The sequence below is a fragment of the Chiloscyllium plagiosum genome, chromosome 27 (assembly GCF_004010195.1).
Source record: "Chiloscyllium plagiosum isolate BGI_BamShark_2017 chromosome 27, ASM401019v2, whole genome shotgun sequence".
In the NCBI taxonomy this organism is placed as follows: domain Eukaryota; kingdom Metazoa; phylum Chordata; class Chondrichthyes; order Orectolobiformes; family Hemiscylliidae; genus Chiloscyllium; species Chiloscyllium plagiosum.
In genome coordinates this window covers 12,815,277-12,834,147 of record NC_057736.1, presented here as the reverse complement: position 1 = coordinate 12,834,147, position 18,871 = coordinate 12,815,277, and the positions used below count along the sequence as shown (strand labels likewise).

The 18,871-nt window shown below is 43.2% G+C and overlaps 1 protein-coding gene across 3 annotated transcripts in view; it reads right to left on the bottom strand.

Moving 5' to 3' along the window:
- Positions 1–1,959: 1,959 nt before the first annotated feature.
- Positions 1,960–18,871, bottom strand: part of LOC122563415 (F-box only protein 39-like) — a 20,327-nt gene continuing 3,415 nt past the window's right edge. For 2 of the 3 annotated variants that reach the window (XM_043717153.1, XM_043717154.1), the window contains exons 2-5: positions 9,469–9,936; positions 8,232–8,804; positions 5,202–5,378; positions 1,960–2,626 (exon numbers count right to left, since the gene is read on the bottom strand). In XM_043717153.1, the coding sequence (XP_043573088.1) occupies positions 2,498–2,626; positions 5,202–5,378; positions 8,232–8,804; positions 9,469–9,915 (1,326 nt within the window). In that variant the 5' untranslated portion in view covers positions 9,916–9,936 and the 3' untranslated portion in view covers positions 1,960–2,497. The remainder of the gene's footprint in view (positions 2,627–5,201; positions 5,379–8,231; positions 8,805–9,468; positions 9,937–18,871) is intronic. The other variant, XM_043717155.1, reaches the window with a different exon arrangement.

Below are 18,871 nucleotides of genomic sequence, written 5' to 3'. Positions count from 1 at the left end.
GGAGAGGGAAGCAAAATGATAAGAGAATGAGAGACTCAAGTAGGAAGATGTAAATTGAGGAAAAACTTGGACTGATATTGGGGCAATCAACCATTCTCAGAATTAAAAATCACACAACACCAGGTGATCACCTGATGAAGGAGCATCGCTCCGAAAGCTAGTGTGCTTCCAACTAAACCTGTTGGACTATAACCTGGTGTTGTGTGATTTTTAACTTTGTACACCCCAGTCCGACACCAGCATCTCCAAATCATTCCCAGAATTGATCTGGTGAGTAAAATTGGCTGGGCCATGCTTGACTTCCAACACTTTGCCACATCTATTTAGGGACTCCAAGCACGATTTCCCCTTGCCCTATGTTAAATTAAACTCTTAACTATCTGGATTTCTACATGAAGAAACTTGGCTCAGGTACCAGCAGGATCTCACCATGACCACATAGACAGGAGCTAGTGTCTTCACAAGCAAAAGAGGGAGGAAATTTGGCAGAATGGAATAGGATACACAATGAAAGATTAATATTCAGATGAGAGAGACAGGGACTCTTGATATTAACAACGTGTACTTTCATCCTGTGCTGATCTCCAGAAAATGGAGAGGTGGAAGGTGTGGGTATCAAGGGGAGGCAATGGCCTAGTGGTATTATTGCTGGACTGTTAATCCAGAGACCCAGATAATGTTCTGGGGGCTTGGGTTCAAATCCCACCATGTCAGAGGGTGGAATTTGAATTTGAATATCTGGAATTAAGAGTCTAATATTGATCATGAATTGATTGGTGGGAAACAGCCATTTAGTTTGCTAATGCCCTTCAGGGAAAAGAAATCTGTCATTCTTGCCTGATCTGGCCTACATGTTCTCCACAGCAATGCGGTTATTTCTAAACTGGCCTCTGCGGGCAATTAGGGATGGACACTAAACGCTTGACCGGCCAGTGACATCTCTGACCCATGAATGAATTTTTAAAGTTAGAAGCCACTGTGCAACCCAAATCCCTATAAATTGAAGGTCTGCTATTTGCTCATGAGAAAGGACATTCAAGGGGCTTATGGCAAATATTCAGCAACAACACTTGTAAAACTCTGATCCATTCATCTCTCTTTAGCCAGTAACAGGGAAGTAATGGAAGAGATCATTTATTTTAAAAACACTGTTTGCAGCACAGCGTCAAGCTAAAGGAAGCAGCATACAGTCACCTCGACTCGTACCCACCCGATGCCATCTAGTGTTAGGTTTGTTCTGTGCAGTAGTGTGCTTCCTGGCTTCTAAAAGCTCTTCCAAAGTTTGTCTGTGAATGTTTTAATATGAAGTAAGAGAGGGCCAACTTGCTTAGATATCAAAATTGTTTTATTCTCAATATGTGAACATAATACACATAAAAATTCTACAAATCTTTGCAATAGTAGAGCTGATTGGTTTATAAAATTAGGAACCCATTTGTTGACTGGTTTAAAAATGTAATTTCACCTTTTCAACTGTGCCCTCCTCCAAATAGCTGAGCTGAATAAATGCGGCAGTTACACAGTGTCCAGGTAATCCCTAGTCTGCATTGTTAATGAATGGCATGTCCTCTGCCAACTAATTTGCCAACCCGAACCAGCTCCTGCAGATGACCGCCTGCTTTCTGTGCACGATTGGGAAGTAACCAACCCTGCACATTTCTACATTAGGATCATTGTTAGGAATACTTTGCTAGCTCACATTCTTTTGACCTGCTACTCCGTGATATGAACTGAGTGTCTTCTCTGTGTTGGTTAGATCATGTGTCTCTTCCCAGGGCTAAGGAAGCCTGAGGAGCACTTCAAGGTCTAACATATATTGGACACTTACTATAACCACACACACAAATAGAAAAGATGCACGGTACAAAGCAATATGGTAAATTGTAACATCGTATATGGTTCTGATATGCCAATTGGTTTTATAGATGTTTGCTATATCACGTTTCAATTACCCATTCTCTTAACCAATTGCATTTGCTTACACCTCTTCTAATCAGCAGATCTGGTACATCCAAAAGTCTTGAATGAAAATCATTTTAAATATTTATAGCACTAATACATTAAAAATGCCTTGGTTGTCTACTGGCTAATAGCAACACACAGGTCGATAATACACAAGATAAGCTTGTGTTTCATAGACTGGAATTGCCAAAAGTGAAATCTGCAGCTTGTTCTGGTACAATTCTGCAATTGTATAATGTCCCTGTACCACTTCAAACATGAATTACAGATCCCCAGTCATTTTCTACAGCCAGTGAATTTGTGTCTTAGGTTCCAACTGGCTTCTCATGTTAGGAATAAGAACTGAAATAGTCAGGAGCTACACAAGTGTTTTAAATGGTAGGAGATAATTCCCAGTTATTCCTACGCATTGTGTACCTCTGATAATGTCTTTTTTTTCGGAAGGCTTTATTTGACTGGCAGACAAATACACTTATTGATTCTTTAACTGCTTAAATGTAGCTTAGTTGGGTTGTCCATTCAGTGGAGCTGTCCTTTACATCAAGGGGTAAGTAATTACAAAATAATTGAGTTCTGTGTCAATTAGATCTCGGTACTTCATGTACAAGTTACGCAGCAGTTTATCCTCTTCATTTGTTTCATACTTGTGCATGTAGATTCTCACCTGTAGATCAAACAATGTCTCAATCATATCGATAGTCATAAATGTTTTATTACTGCCTGTTGTCACAAGTAAAGTTGTCATAGTTCTACCAGACTATAGGGCTGCTCTCTCATTCGAGATGACCAATGGGAGGTTTAATCTGAGGGTCACCATGATTCAAGTAAGTGGAGAGTTTGAGAAGGAGTCTCTTTCATGGTAACCTCAGCCAGTGCAGAAATTGAATCCACACAATCGGTGTTACTGTACATTACAAATCAACCATTCAGCTAACTGAGCTAACATTCTGGGTCCAGTGACCCTTCTTCAGAACAGGTGAAGTAGCTGAAACATTAACATTTGTTTTTCTCTCCAGAAATGCTGCCAGACCTGCTGAGTACTCCAGCAATTCTATTTGTGTTTCTCCAAATCCTACATTGTCCACAAAGGATCAGAGGACAGTAAAAGGGAAGCACAGACCCAGAGCTATCTTGCTAACCCAGTAGAGATTTACGTAGCAGCAGAATTTGCTGCTATTCCGATCGAAATTTATAGACAAGGTATTTTCCCTGGGGTGGGGAGTCCAGAATTAGAGGGCATAGGTTTAGGCTAAGAGGGCAAAGATATAAAAGAGATCTAAGGGGCAATGTTTTCACGCAAACGGTGGTGTGTGTATGGAATGAGCTGCCAGATGGAATGGTGGACACTTGTACAATTACAGCATTTAATAGGCATCTGGATGGGTATATGAATAGGAAGGGTTTGTAGGGATATGGGGCGGGTGCTGGCAAGTGGGAGTAGATTAGGTTGGGATATCTGGACGGAAGGGTCTGTTTCCATACTGTCTGTGAGACAAGGAATGAAATCTGGGAGATTCCTGGGTGCAGTTTAACAATTCAACCACTAGGAAGCAGAGGTTGACTGTCAAAGATTTATAAAGTGACTTTCACCTTCCGAGAACAGAATTATTTGCAATGTGAATGGAACCTGTGGAAGAAACATATGGCCACACCCACAACACAAAGTGATTAAACTTACCAACATATGAATTAGGAGTGGGTGTAAACCATTCAGTCCCTTGAACCCGCTTTACCATCAAATAAAATCATGCTTGATCAGATTGTGGTCTCAATTCCATATTCATGTCGATTGTCGCTAGCCTTTGGCTCCCTCATTAATCAGGAATCTATCTACCTGTGGCTTAAAAGTGTTTAATGGGCTCACTCGCATCATTTTCTGGGAGATTTCCAAAACATCTGCAAGAAAACTGTCTCTCATAAAAGAGAGTCCCATTATCTTTAAACTGTGTTCCCTAGTCCTAGTCTGTGCCAGGGCAACAATCCTTTCAGCATCCACCATGTTGGACCTCACAGAATCTTAAATGTTTCAGAATGATCTCCTCTCATTCCTCTACATTCCAAAAGATAGAGACCCTGCTTATCTGACCTTTCCATCTAATCCCCTGGGGCAGCACTGTGGCTCAATGGTTAGCACTGTTGCCTCACAGCGCCTGGGACCTGGGTTCAATTCCCGCCCTCAGGTGACTGTGTGGAGTTTGCACGTTGTCCCTGTGTCTGCGTGGGCTTCATCTCACAGACCAAAGATGTGTAGGTTAGGTGAATTGGCCAAGCTAAAATTGCCCATCGTTAGTGCATTAGTCGGGGTAAAGGTAGGGGAATGGGTCTGGGTGGGTTGCTCTTATGGAGGGTCGGTGTGGACTTGTTGGGCCGAAGGACCTGTTTCCACGCTGTAAGTAATCTAACCCAGGGATCATTGATTAGGGATTACTCATTCACAAAGGACTTCAGGATTTGAAATAATAAACAGGGACAGAAAGTCAAACAGCATCAGGGGTATGTATTCACCGCAATAAAAGCCAAACACAACAACAGCTCTAGATTCTGGGACAAAAACCCAGCAATTGTTGAGTAACCTCTTCAGAATGAGAAACACATTGCTGGACAATTGGGGCCTGGTTGACCAGCAGTAAACCCAGGCAGTAAAAGGATTCTGTCAGTGACTAGGCCTTTGCTCATGTTTAAAAGGCCCATTTAATAGAGTCGTAAAGTCATACAGCACGGAAACAGACCCTTTGGACCAAGTTGTCCATGTCGACCAAGTTTCCCAAACTAAACCAGTCCCATTCGTCTGCATTTGGCCCATATCCCTCTAAACCTTCCCTTTTCATGTATCTGTCCAAATACCTTTTCAATGCTGTAACCCGCATCTGCCACTTTCCTCTGGCAATTAATTCCATACATGAACCACCCTCTGTGTGAAAAAGTTGCTCTTCAGATCTCTCTTAAGACTTTCTCCTCTTACCTTAAAATTATGCCCGTAGTTTTGAACTCCCACACCTTAGGGGAAAGACCTTGACATTCACCTTCTTTATGCCCCTCATGATTTTATAAACCTCTATGAGATCACCCCTCTACCTCCTATGTTCCAGTAAAAAAAACATCTCGGCCTATCAGCATTTTATAACTCAAACCTACCATACCCAGCAACATGCTGGTAAATCTTTTCTAAACCATCTCCACCTTAATAATATCCTTTTTATATCAGGGTGACCAGAACTTAATAAAGATGGTTGCTCTACCTTAAGGGTGCGGAAGTTGGATTTTCCCTCCTGACGGTACTGTAGCATTGTCTCAATGAACTTAATGCTGAGGAAAGCCCAAACCTTCATGTAGTGCAGCCGTTCACATATTAACACCAGCTGCAGTAATTCATCATCTATCCGTTCATGACTATTATTAAATTCCAATGTCAATTTCTGGCAAGAAAAATCAAAATCTCAGAATGAGGAATGTGCAAATCATAGACATAGCTAATATAAGTTTAAGAGAACCAGTGTCTATCCTACTGTAATGGTGCATTCTAAAACTTAACATTAACTCTCCAATATTTATCAGCCTCCTATGAATGGCCTTTTTTTTTAAACTTCAGCTTTCTGACATTTACAGGACTTTATTGTCTCTCTAGCTGCTTATTACAGGGTGAGAATTTCTTTTGATTCCCAATTATATTTTAATTTCTTAACACAAACAACGAAAAAGGAGAATTGTGTACTGCAGAGCAGCATTTCGTTTGGAACATCAGTCGATGAACCTGGATCAGCCAAGACAGGACATCATCGTACACCATCTCATCATTCGCAAAATAGCTGTACCAGTCAAGGTGACGATTTCTAAGTGAAGTTGTTGATGAAATATACTGAGATGTCAAAGGACAATAACAAAGATGGGTCCCTTAGTTGGCATTAATTCAGCTGAGAAGATGATGGACTGCGCCGAGGACATGCATTACTTCTGGATTGACATCATCTATTGGATTTGGAGAGGCTGCACCATGGGTGACAGTACTTGCAGCAACTAACCCAATAAACCAGGTTGGCCTGACTCTGACCAGTGACTTTTCTTTCAAGGGGTTCTCTTCTCTGCCATCCAGCCATTTTTTTCGCTCACTGCTTTATTTCCACACCTTTCCTATTTGGTTGTCAGAGTAGGGTAGTAGGGAAGCAACTGTACAAGGTGCTGGCAGGATCACATCTGGCGTTCCGAGAGCAGTTTTGGTTCCTTATTTCAGGAAATGTCATTGGAGGCAGTTCAAGAAGATTCACTCTTACGATCCCCAGATGGGAGGGATTGTCTTATGAGCAAAGGTTAAACAGGTAGGGACTCTACTCACTGCAGTTTAGAAGAATGAGAGATGATCAAATTGAATCATATGGGATTCTTTAAGGAGCTTGACAGGGTAAATGCTGAGAAGATGTTTCCCCCCATGGGAGAGTCTAAGACCAGAGAGCACAGTCTCAGGATAAAGGGGAGCTACTTTAAGACTGAGACAAGGATGAATTTCTTCTCTCAGAGAGTTGTGACTCTTTGGAACTCCTTGTTACAGAGAGCTGTGGGGGCAGAGTGCTTGTGTATATTTAGGGATGAGGTGGATTCTTGATTAGTAGGGGAATTGAGGATTATTGGGAAAGGGTAGGAAAGTGGACATGAGGAAGATCAGGTCGGCCATGATGCTAATGATTGGTGGAGCAGGTCTGAGGGGCCAAATGGCCTTCTCCTGTTCCTATTTGTTATGCTCTTATCTCCAGAACCTCCTCTTAACAGTGAGGACTTTCCAGGCATCAACTCCAATCCTGGTCAAATTCGAGACCTCACTTACAGATACCCTTGTATCACAGACATGGGCAACCTGTTAGTCTTGTGCCCATAACTGCATGGACAGGGTACTGCCAGCCTTTGGGGCAATGGCCAATAGCCACTCAGCTCACATAGCAAAACCAATGAAGTAACCACTGACTCACAAGGGCAAGCAGATAGCGAATTCCTGCACCTTGATGCACAGTGTAATGATATTTTGCTTCTGTTCTGTTTTAATGTTAGTAGCTCATCATCGACTGCCACGCTATTCAATCCTTTAAATATTGAAGATGAAAAACACACCTTTTTTGTGTGGATTCAACACAGGCCTAACATGTGGAAGATCACTTTCCTGTAATGTAGAACTGCATAAACTCATCAATCTGGGCTTAAGCTAAGACCGCTGACTTTCCAATCATTAGTTTGATAATGAATGGTTTATGGGTGGAATGAACTGCCAGAGAAAGTGGTGGATGCAAATACAGTTGCAACATTTAAAAGACATTTGGATAAGTTCATGAATAGGAAAAGTTTGGAGGGATATAGGCCAGGAGCAGGCAGGTGGGACTAGTTTAGTTTGGGATTATAATTGGCATGGACTGGTTGGACCGAAGGGTCTGTTTTCCGTGCTGTATGAATCCATGACACTATTAAGATGATCATAGCAAGTCAAAATAGCAAGAAATGAAATGATAAACTTAATTACACCTTTTCTTTTGTCAATAACATTTTTTTATTTAATGTAAAGTTTGAAAATAAAGAAATGTGATAACTGCTCTTAAAAATAGATTGGCATCAGTGGAAAGAACTTGGCCTTGTGTTTTTCTTTTGCCAATCCTCAATTTTTTTCAATGGACATTGATTCTTGGGCGGGCTCCAGTAGGTGCCTTACTGATTAGTCATTCTCCATGGTGGAGTAATAAAGCAGTTTGATTGTAGAGGGCGTTGCAAGCAAGGATATCTCAGTCATCGCTCAGGGGCTGCACACACACATCCTCTAGCCAGGAAGAGGGGCTCACTGCATTTTGACCCAGAGCATGATCCTGAACCATTTTCCTCTCTCTGGTTTAAAGGCTTATGTACCAAGCTTTGGATATGAATCTGTTCTGCATGGCACAGTTAAAGTGGTTTGACCAACACGAACCCTGCAAAGTTGTGTCACCAAAGTGACCATTTTGCCACAGGGTTGTCAGGCAGACAAATTGTAAATCTCAAGCAACTTATCTCAGACTCTAGTGGTGCAGTGGTACTATCCCCACCTCTAGACCTGGAGGCTTCTGTCCAAGCCCTGCCAGCTCCAGTGGTGTGTACAAACATCTCTGAACACATTGATTAGAAAGTATCTGTTTCAGAGTTACTGAATGGAGAGTTACTGAAATGTTGCGTGTGTGGGATTAGCTAGTCTGACCTGAATGGTTTAAATATTGAACTTGCACTGAGCTGGTCCTTGACCACACGTTTGAAATCCCTCTTACCTGTAGTGTATTCTTGTAATGTGGAATTAGATCAGTCAGGGTGGGTTTCATTGTCCAGTCGGGATCACTGAAGTAACAGCTCCTAAAATTTAAACTCCTCACTGGGATCTCTGGCACCAAAATCCGAGTCAGGCGATCATTCTTCATCACAAGCTCAAAATAAAAGTTGACCTTCAGATTGATAGCCCGCTTAGCGAGTTTGGACCAGGAAAGCCCCCACACAACCTGATTGTGAGGATCGTGGATATGGCATTTAATGTTCATGGTCCTGAGGGTCTGGTAGCAGCTTTCACACAGGGTGTCCAGGAGGTCATCAGAGATGCAGTTGTAGTTGATCGAAAGGCTGCTCAGATTGCAGAAGCTGCGAATAATCTTAGGGAAGGTGGGGTTGGCGTAGATGGCTAGGTGATGGCTGAAGAAATCTTCGATGTTGAGTTCAGCGATGGAGCTCCTGTTCCTCTGGTGGATCAGCGAGTTTAAGATGGAAAAGCCCTGTTCTATGCCTAACCGTGCCCCCCTCAGGTTGAAGGACTGAAGATGTCTGCACTCACGTCGGAGGAAGAAGTTCAGACTCTTTAAGGAAAGGGAAAAGAATGTACTGGATCAATTTTCAGTTCAATCTGTATGACAGCATTACACATTTCAAGTAAATACAGATCATAAATCCTACACTGCTACAGTTTCTCTCATTTCCAAATTCAGCATGTCGCATTGGTTCATCCTCCTCAAAGAAAGATGAAGTGCTGAATGTTACTTAGCTTTACAGACATTACATTTTCAATCTTATTTTTGAGGCTTGTGGCAGTGAATGGTGTTATTTTGTTTACATTACCAGAACCAGGTAGGAGTTTCATGGTGAATGGGAGAGCTTTAAGGGGTGTTGTGGAGGTCAGGTGCACAGGTCCCTGAAAGTGGAGTCACAAGTAGATAGGGCAGTGAAGAAGGCTTTTGGCACACTGGCCTTCATCAGTCAGGTGGACACCGACTGGCCACTCTGCCCATTCCCATGGTGCCATTTTTGGGCATGCTCCAGCATGGAGATTATTTGGAGAAAGAGCCCACCATCCAGGGAAGGAAACAGCAACTTGCTTACTTGTTTACACCTTCTGGTGGGAGTAGACGTTAATGTGGGAAGACCCAATCACTCAGTGTATACAGCCTTAAAAAGGTGCTGTTGTGTTCCCTTCCATTAAATACAAACTGAACCTTGCAACTGAAATCAAGGAACAGACCTTACCTTTAGGAAGGCATTCCTAACGGACGAACTCCACACAAGACGGTCCAATTCTAAATGTTGGATGGTGAATGACTTTAATCTGTTATTTTCATTTCCCAAACGCGCCAGGAAACTCCTCATTGTTATTTGGAATCTCCGTGTCAGAAGAGAGTTGTACGGATTCATGAATTTAATCTCGCAGTTTACCAGATATCTGCCGAACTTCTTGGCGTACCAGATGGCTGACTCGTACTCAGCCCGACGGTACTTAGACGGCCTCCCGCAGAAGGTGAACGTTCTGGATCTCCACAAAGCAGGTGAATGCATCACGTGGTTCCAGCATTTGCATACCAGTGCTGCCCGGACCCTGTCTTGATCCCCAAGCCATCGGAACACCTGCCTCAGGGATACCTCTGGCAACTCACTCCAGTTTCCTGCGTCCGTAGATTGGTCATGACATATCTCCATCCTGTTCAGTCAGAGTGAACACTGCCATTGACATGGATTAAAAACACAAGCACTAGTTAGGTCAGAAGCCAGTTCAAGTGTCAATCAGATAGTTCAGGGCCAGCTCACTTTTGTACAACTTTACTGAAGGGCTCATTATTACTCAATAATTGGAGTGCCAACCTACTGGTAATACTGAGTAAGATTTACAATAGAGATCAGCAATATATTTGCTCAGATTTTCAATTGCTCACAGACACTGAAAATACCCACACTTTAAGGATATAGAGTAGGCCAGTGAGGACTCAGATGAGGAGAATTGTCTTCACTTAACAAATAGTGAGCCTGAGAAATTCTCTGCCACAGAAAGCAATTGAGACCAAAACATTGAATTCTTTCAAAAAGGAGTTAGATATAGTTCTTAAAGGATCAAAGGATACGGGGAGAAAACATGTACAGGGGGCTGAGTTGGATGATCATCCATGATCACATTAAATGGAGTGAGCAGGCTTGAAGGGCCAAATGGCCTGATCCTGCTCCTATTTCGATGTTCCTATGTTTCTACTCCTGGATTGCATGTCAGTATCCTAATGTCTCTGAAATTAATTGCCATTTTCAGCGTGTTGGGCAAGAGGGAGAGGAAGGTCAGGAACATGCTTGTCTCCAATTAATGGCCAGATAATCTCTCTGAGAGGCTAGGGAGGGCAAGAAAGTGATTTTAAAACTAAACCAAACAGCCTGGTGTCCAATATACATGGCTACTGGGTTCAATGGGGGCAGACACTAACTGGTTTCACCTAGAATCCCTATAGTGTGGAAACAGGCCCTTTGGCTGAACAAGTCCACACCAACCCTCCAAACAGTATTCCATCCAAATCCATTTCCTTACCTTATTACTCTATATTTAACCCTGACGAACACACCTAGCCTACACAACCCTGAACACTATGAGCAATTTAGCATGGCCAATTCACCTACCCTGCATGTCTTTGGACTGTGGGTGGAAACCAGAGCAAACCCAGGTATACACAGGGAGAATGTGCAAACTCCACACAGACAGTCACCCGAGGCAGGAACTGAACCCGGGTCCCTGGTATTGTGAGGCAAGTGCTCACCACTGAGCTACTGTGCCACATTTTGTTTTAGCAACGAAACGGTCTTGTTGTGAATGGGATGTAGTGCCATTTGCATGTGGTGAGTCTGCTGACCCTCTGAGGAACGTGTGTTGCCCTTACCCCATTTGAAAGCATTGGCAGGCCCCATCATGGCTGCTATCTGCTTTTGCCACCCTCACTCTCTGCTGGTTGCTCCCACCCCCCAGTAACAGTCCTTTCTATCAAATGGACATCAAGTTCACCTCTGTCCAAAACAGGGTGTTTACATTTAAGGACTAGTTTGCCTGACTCACATGGCACAGAATGGTGTTTAAATGGTGTTTATGGGTGGCACGGTGGCACAGTGGTTAGCACTGCTGCCTCACTGCGCCAGAGACCAGGGTTCAATTCCCACCTCAGGTGACTGACTGTGTGGAGTTTGCACGTTCTCCCTATGTCTGCTTGGGTTTCCTCCGGGTGCTCCGGTTTTCTCCCACAGTCCAAAGATGTGCATGCTAAATTGCCCGTAGTGTTAGGTAAGGGGTAAATGTAGGGGTATGGGTGGGTTACGCTTCGGCGGATCGGTGTGGACTTGTTGGGCCGAAGGGCCTGTTTCCACACTATAATGTAATCTAATCTAAACCCTCGATTGAAAATCAAGTCCAAAATACCACATTAAATTCAGGTCACACAATTCTTGGAAACTTTCACATCAGTCTCTCCCCCATTAGAAATTTCTCTAATAACAATAATATCCACCTTTAGGTAGCCACGTACATTAAATGTAAGAATACTACACAGCTGAGTGTACCACCCAATAGGCTTGTCTGTAATGACAAGAGTTTTATCCTCGCACATCTCTGTGGCCCCTCTAGCTGAGCTCTTCCATTCAAGTAGGCCGTTGCTGACAAGCATCCCAATTCAATTTTTCTAACTTCTGGGATAGTGCGGTGGCTCAGTGGTTAGCACTGCCGCCTCACAGCACCACGGACCCAGGTTCAATCTCAGCCTCAGGTGGCTGTCAGTGTGGAGTTTGCAAATTCCTCCATTGCTCTAGTTTCTTCCCATAGTCCAAAGATGTGCAGGTTCGGTGGGTTGGCCATGGGAAATGCAGGGGCGTGGGGATAGGTTGAGGCGGGGGGGGGGAGTTGGTGTGAGTGGAATACTCTTTTGTTGGGGGGTGTCGGTGACGTGGACTTGATGGGCCAAATGGTCTGCTCTCACATGGTAGGGATTCTATGACTTTCATCTGCATCCATCCAGAAGGACATGGGTGGCAGGCAGGTAGATGGGAACACCAGCATCTAGGTGGTGTTCTACCTACCCCCAACATCTAGCCCTGGCAATCTATTGTCAGTCCTTTACTGTTGCTGGGTTCAAGTCTTGGAATTGCCTTCCTAACATTATTGAGAGTGTGCCCATCACCCCTGCTGCCCTATACCCCATTCCCAGACTATAGCTGTACAGGAAAGCAGCTCAACTTCCATCTCAAAGGCAACTTGGGATGGTCAATAAATGCTGGCCTAACCAGTAACACTGGTAAACTAATTGAGAGAAAAAATCTTGATAACTAAAATCTACCACATCTATAGTTATCTATCTCAATCTTGAAAGTTTTAATTGCCTCATCATCCATACACTTTGTACAAAAATAAAATTGTTTCCTGATTTTCTTCATGAACTGTTTCATTCTAAATTCAACGTTGTATTCTCAAGGAAGTAATAGCCATATTTTGGCAATCCGCCCAAACAATTAACACTCTGAACTTACATCATTCTGGCTAACACCCCCTCCATGTCCTTTTGAATCTTCCTCGTCTTAAAATAAAATACTGTCCTTACTCCAAAAGCACAACACAACCAAACACAAGTTGCTTCCTCCTTTTCCATTCCAATCTCCCTGGCTCAAAACGCGAGGAATACTTGGCTCTGTGATTGTTTTTCACATCTGTTTCCCCTTCTTACTAAATGGCCTCCCAAATCACATCCTTCTTCAGTTTCCTAATGTAGCTGTTTATTAGAAAAGGTAGCTGTTTGCATAAGCTCATATTTTCCAACATCAAACTGTCACAGTTTCTTGCGCTCATTATAACCTGTCTACGTGCTGCTGTCAGGCTAATTATGAGCCTCCCTTCCTTTCCTACAGCTGCTTTCAGGATTGGAGTTTGTCACCAATAACCATACTTGTGGTCCAGATTTTAGCTCGCAAGTTTTTTCTGGGAATTTATATCAACTTCTGACCTCTTTTGCCTTCCTTTCTTTTCTCTATGTCGAACTGTCCATTATTTATGTAATATTGCATTTAATTGTCAAGTATGTAAGCAAGTTACTCATTAAACCCAATTAATCTATAGAATCACAGGATAGTCACAACACAAGAGGTCATCCATCCTATCATGTGTGTGCTGGTTCCCTGAATGAGCAACTCACCTGCTACCATACTGCCCCATAACTCCCTCTCTTTTCAGATAACAATCTGATTCCATCCGGAAGGCCATACTCTAAGACCAAGCATTCCCAACCATTTGCTGCATGGGGATCTTTCTCTTCATGTCTGGAGTTTAGAAGGATATGAACCAAATGCAAGCAAGTGTGACTAGTATAGTTTGGGAAACTTGGCCGAATTGGACCAAAGGATCTCTTTCTGTGCTGTAGGTCTCTATAAATATTTTTGTTTGGATTTACCATAAATCTCAGCTTTCTCATTCTCAAACATTTCACTGATGGGGATAGCTTCTGTCCACTCTCTCCAGACCCCTCGTGATTTTGAACATATCTATTAAATTCACTCAACTTTCTCTTCCCCAAAGAAAGAGCCACAGAATCTCGTCTTTCCACCTAAAGGTTCTCATTGCTGGAAGCATCCTTGTGAATTGTTTCTGGGTCTTTCCAATACTCTTCCCATCTCTCCTAAAGTGTGACATGCAGAATGAAATGCAATGCTCTAGCTAGGGCGGCACAGTGACTCAGTGGTTGGCTGCTACCTCACACCACCAGGGACCCAGGTTCAATTCTAACTTCAGGTGACTGTCTGTGTGGAGTTTGCATGTTTGCCGCTATGTCTGCATGGGTTTCCTCCAGGTGCTCCAGTTTCCTCCCATTGTCCAAACATGTACAGGTTTGGTGGATTAGCCATACTAAATTGCCCATAGTGTACCAGATTGTGCAGGCTAGTTGGATTAGCCACGGGAGATGCAGGGGTAGAGGGTGGGTCGAGGTGGAATGCTCTTCAGTGGGTTGGTATGGACTTGATGGGTTGAATGGCCATGTTCCACGCTGCATGGTATGGAGACCTTCCCTAGTGCTCCACACTAGTTTATCACAGCCTCCTCACTCTTCCATACCCCTAGTAATAACCCTAAGGAAATGATATTTCACAGCTAACACATGTTCTCCACTTGTGTGTGTTTGCAAACTATAATGTCAACATTTCTCATTCAATTTTGCTGTCAGCTGTTGCAATGTTAATGGCAGACTTTGGCTGATACAGAAATGTGTAGGGTGACTTTCTGAAGCATTCCATTATATTGTCATCTTTTATATAAAAAGTCATATTCTTTATAAAATGAGCAGGTTATTAATGAATAATTCCAGAAAACTTCAAACTGTTTGAAACCAATAATTGGGAATAGTGGAATAGGTCTAACAATTTAGGTTCACAATAATGAAAATAATCACAGGCTTGGTTTAGTAATAGGCGTTAGTAACTTACCAGCTAATTCATCAATAAGAGACTCGTCACATCACACTCCAGCTTAAAGAATAACTATAAATTCAGTCAAATATCAATATTTTCTTGAAGGATTGTTCTAAGCACAGATTGAGAACCAGTTGTGTTGGTGGTAGTTTTCATCAAATTGCACTTCCCCACAAACACTCGGTTCACTGTCAATCAAGACCCCTTTCACTATTAACTGTGAATCAAAGCTTCTCTCCTGTGCTGCCATTAAAACTGATCAAGTGATGTCTCACGGTGTTATCAGATCATAGCAACCTCTGTGACATCATGTCATGATTGTTACATTTCACTTTGTGTCAGTGTTGTTAAAATTCCCAGACTGAAATTTGTTACCTGATTAAAAAATGAGTCATTTTCATTCTGCCAGCGAGTGTGGACTTGTTCAGAAACCACCAGAACTGTGAGAATCAGGATGTTTCTTACTGCAAGCCCTCAGGAATTTGAACTTTCAAGTCTCCCCATCAATCTTAAACTGCCAGAGCAGGGATTCCCAAAGAGGAGGGGGCGGGAGGTGAAATTTGGGAGTCGCAAGTTTTAAAGTAGCGATGAATAATTCCCACCCACATTCTCCTCCTCCTCCCCACTCCCCCATTGCTTTGCTCCTTCACAAATTTTCTCCCTCACACTTCTCCAGTTCTCCCTGAGGAATTTCAAACCTGATGTGGAGTTCAGAAAGAAGCACTGTTTTTGCTGAAACAAAATGATCACGTGGGGCCTTTGTAACCTATGATGCAGTTGCAGTACAAATTGACAGATTTCACTAAAAGCAATCTACATTTATTTTCGAAATGCCTTCTGTTCGTGAGTCAACTGGTTGACCAGTGCTGGTCTCCAGCAATTACGTTGGTCTAGAGAAAGGACTTGTTCATCGAGCAAAAAAAAACAAAGACCCGCGGATGCTAGAAATCAAGAATTGTTGGAAAAAACTCAGCAGGTTTGGCAGTATCTGTGGAGAAAAGCAGAGTTAAAGTTTCGGGTCCAGTGACCCTCCTTCATATTTTTACAGCCATCTCTGGTTTTGTTTCTGATTTGCTCTTTGTGTCACTTTCCAACAATCTTATTGGTTAAAGATGTTCACAGAACCATTTGGGAGACTGAAGCTTACCTTGTGTGTACCTCATTTACTGTCGGCCAATTTGACCAGGCTAATGATTGCTTTTTTTGACTAACATGGTTTTAGACCAATCGTATCCAAGGCAAAAGGCAGCAAATGTTTGTTTCCTCATTTTGGCAGCTGCTTGACAACTCTTTAGCAAACCCACCTTCACCCTGTTTTCAGGCATCTGCTGATTCCCCTGGCTGCACAGACCAACAGCTGAACTGAATGGCAATGAGGGGCTTCTGCTTGCGGCTCAAGTAGCTATTTGCCAATAGCACTGCCCAAAAACCTGCTACAGACTCATCAGTTACCTTGTCTGAGAAAGATGCCCAATGCATTCAGGCCCTGCTGCGTCTACTGGCCGGAAACTCTTATTGATTTTGGATGTGGATCTGAGGTGATTCCACCCCAATAGAAGTGTACCTACGTTGGCCCTTCCCCAGCTCAGGAAGCCTCAGGGACTGGTCAGCTGGTGCAGACCTACACCAGAGACCACCTCACTTCAGGTGACTCTTCACCCTCAGAATTCCCAGGATTCTTGTCCTGCGATTTTTTTCCAGAAAAACTCTATTTACACTGGATTGGTATCTCCTGCCCATTCTAGTGTGTGTTTATCTATTCACATAAAATCAGACTAGACCTCAAACTACTTCTTCAAACTGGATTTAAGTATAGAACATACATGACAACCTTGCAGGATCTATCTCTGCCCTACTCTGCTCCAGTACTAACTGTTACAACCAATCCCCACTCATGTTTCACTGATTCATTTCAACTTCAGACTGACTCTGCTAAATTGCTCGGTTCCTGGGTGAGGAAGGGGTAATTGGTTTCCCTTAATTATTCATCCATCCCCTCAGTTGGTTGCATCAAGTTTAATTTTAAAAGGATCTCTTTCCTTGTGCAATGCTTTCTCCCCAGACCAAAATGACCTTCTGCTTTAAAATGAACCAACTTATCCCAGTTTCCTTGAATGAACTAGAAGAGTTACTTGATTAACTACTAACCACAAGAAGAATTTGGAGTGACACACATATACGCGGATTGGAAATAAGAGGTCAGGCCAAAAAGGTAAAGTTTAAAAGAAAATATGTAGACTAGTCACTGAATTGTTCATGAAGAGTGGATAGTTACACATTATAGCTGTTGCGGTGGATATTAGTGGTAGCATTGACACTTAGTGGTTAAACAGGGCAAAAGTGAGGACTGAAGATGCTGGAGATTAGAGTCAAGATTGTGGTGCTGGAAACACACAGCAGGTAAGGCAGCATCCGAGGAGCAGGAAAATCAACATTTCAGGCAAAAACTAGCATCACACTCTTGACACTAGTGGTTAAACAGTTGAGTTCAAGATTCTTGGTTTTCTAGGTTGATTTTGTCCTGATTCCTTTTGTCTGTAGCTGACTAGGAGCACTCAATGAGAGATTATTTTTTCTTTTTCTTCACCTGCAGAGCAAGAGTGTTTAGTGGATATGATCAGAACTGTGAACCTCACAGCACACTAGTTCACATATTAGGATATCAGGCCACTAACACACAGAGAGACCAGAGTTAAAGTAGTCCTCCCTCCAAGAACTGCTGGTCAAGCAGACACACCGCCCCCCCCCCCCCTACCCCATCTCAGTAGCACCCCAGAAGTGGTGGCCACTGCTGAGATTGCAGCCAGGCCATTGAGAAAAGCAGCAAGGAGGTCAGATTCCAAGGTCTTCTCTGGATATCTTCTCTGGGACTAGCTCTTGCTATGAAGGGCAGAAGGGATAGGGGCCACAATTGTGAAGCTGGGCTGAGGGGAACAAAAAGAAGTGCTAGCGACTGCCATTGGTAATGAACCCTGTTGAATTCAATAAAAGGGAATATATCTCCAACCATCACCAGCTGCATATCCTATCATTACTCTGTGCTGCCCCCCCCCCCCCCCCGCCCCCCGAGGTTGCTACCAACAATGCAGGAAGAAACCTGAAGGTTTAATTTATAAGCCATTTAAGAGCTTCAATGGCCCAAGTATAGGCGAGCTGCCCATCACTTGCCCAGTCGCTGGTTAAAACTCCTCAGTAGAGGTGAGTAGAAATAGGAACATTAACATCAACCGTGCCACCTGATTTTATGCCACAGTCACCCCAGCTGCTTGCCCGAACCCAGGAGGCATTCTTCCCTACATTCATGTTCAACTTTAGATTGGTTGTTTTCCCAAACTGTTGCATCACGCTTAGCTACTAGGTTTTGGATTAACCCAGATCTGCAGCACTGACTCATCCATTGTCCTCAGAACAAGGTAAGTAATTTTTCAATTGTCTCAAATGGTAGCTGTCATTCTGTCAGCTTTTAGCAGGGGTAGAAAGAGCTGATCACACCCTGAGGAAAATCATTGTCACTGAGTTTCTATTTGCCTTTGGAAATGTTCACTGAATTTCCAAATAGCTCTTGTAAGACTTAAAGAGATTATTATGATGTAGTTCTAACACCACCTGAAACTATAAGGGTAGCCATATGATTTCTGGGAACCATTTTGTAATACCCCCTTCTATCCAATTTATACATGATGTGGAGGAGACAGGGTTGGACTATTGCTCCACAAGCTAGTGCTTCCAAATAAACCTGTTGGACTATAATCTAGTGTTGTGTGATTTTTAACTCTGTCCATTTTAAAACCAGATTGGGTTAGGAGGTGCTGTTGATAGAGTTAGTACAGCCCAGCGCATAGACAGAATACTCTGTTGCCCTTTGGGCTTATGGTGAGGGGAGTACTTACACAGCACGCTGCCTATCCTTTTCCTATTGGGGACCCTTTTCAAGGCTTAGAAATTGTCACAGCCCCTCAATGAAAACCTAAGAGAGGTGACGGAACCCTGTTAGAGCTGTGGTGGTGGGGACTGAAGTCATGAGTGTTGGGGAGTTGGCGGAGTAGCTGGTGAAAGTGGTGGTGTGGAACAAGGTCGTGGAAGTGGTGAAGGTAAGGCCTGTGAGAGTCAGTGGGTAGAGCCAGTCAAAGTGGGGGGGTTGGGGCTGGTGATAGTAAGCCCGGTGAGAGTCGGGTGGGGGGAGGGC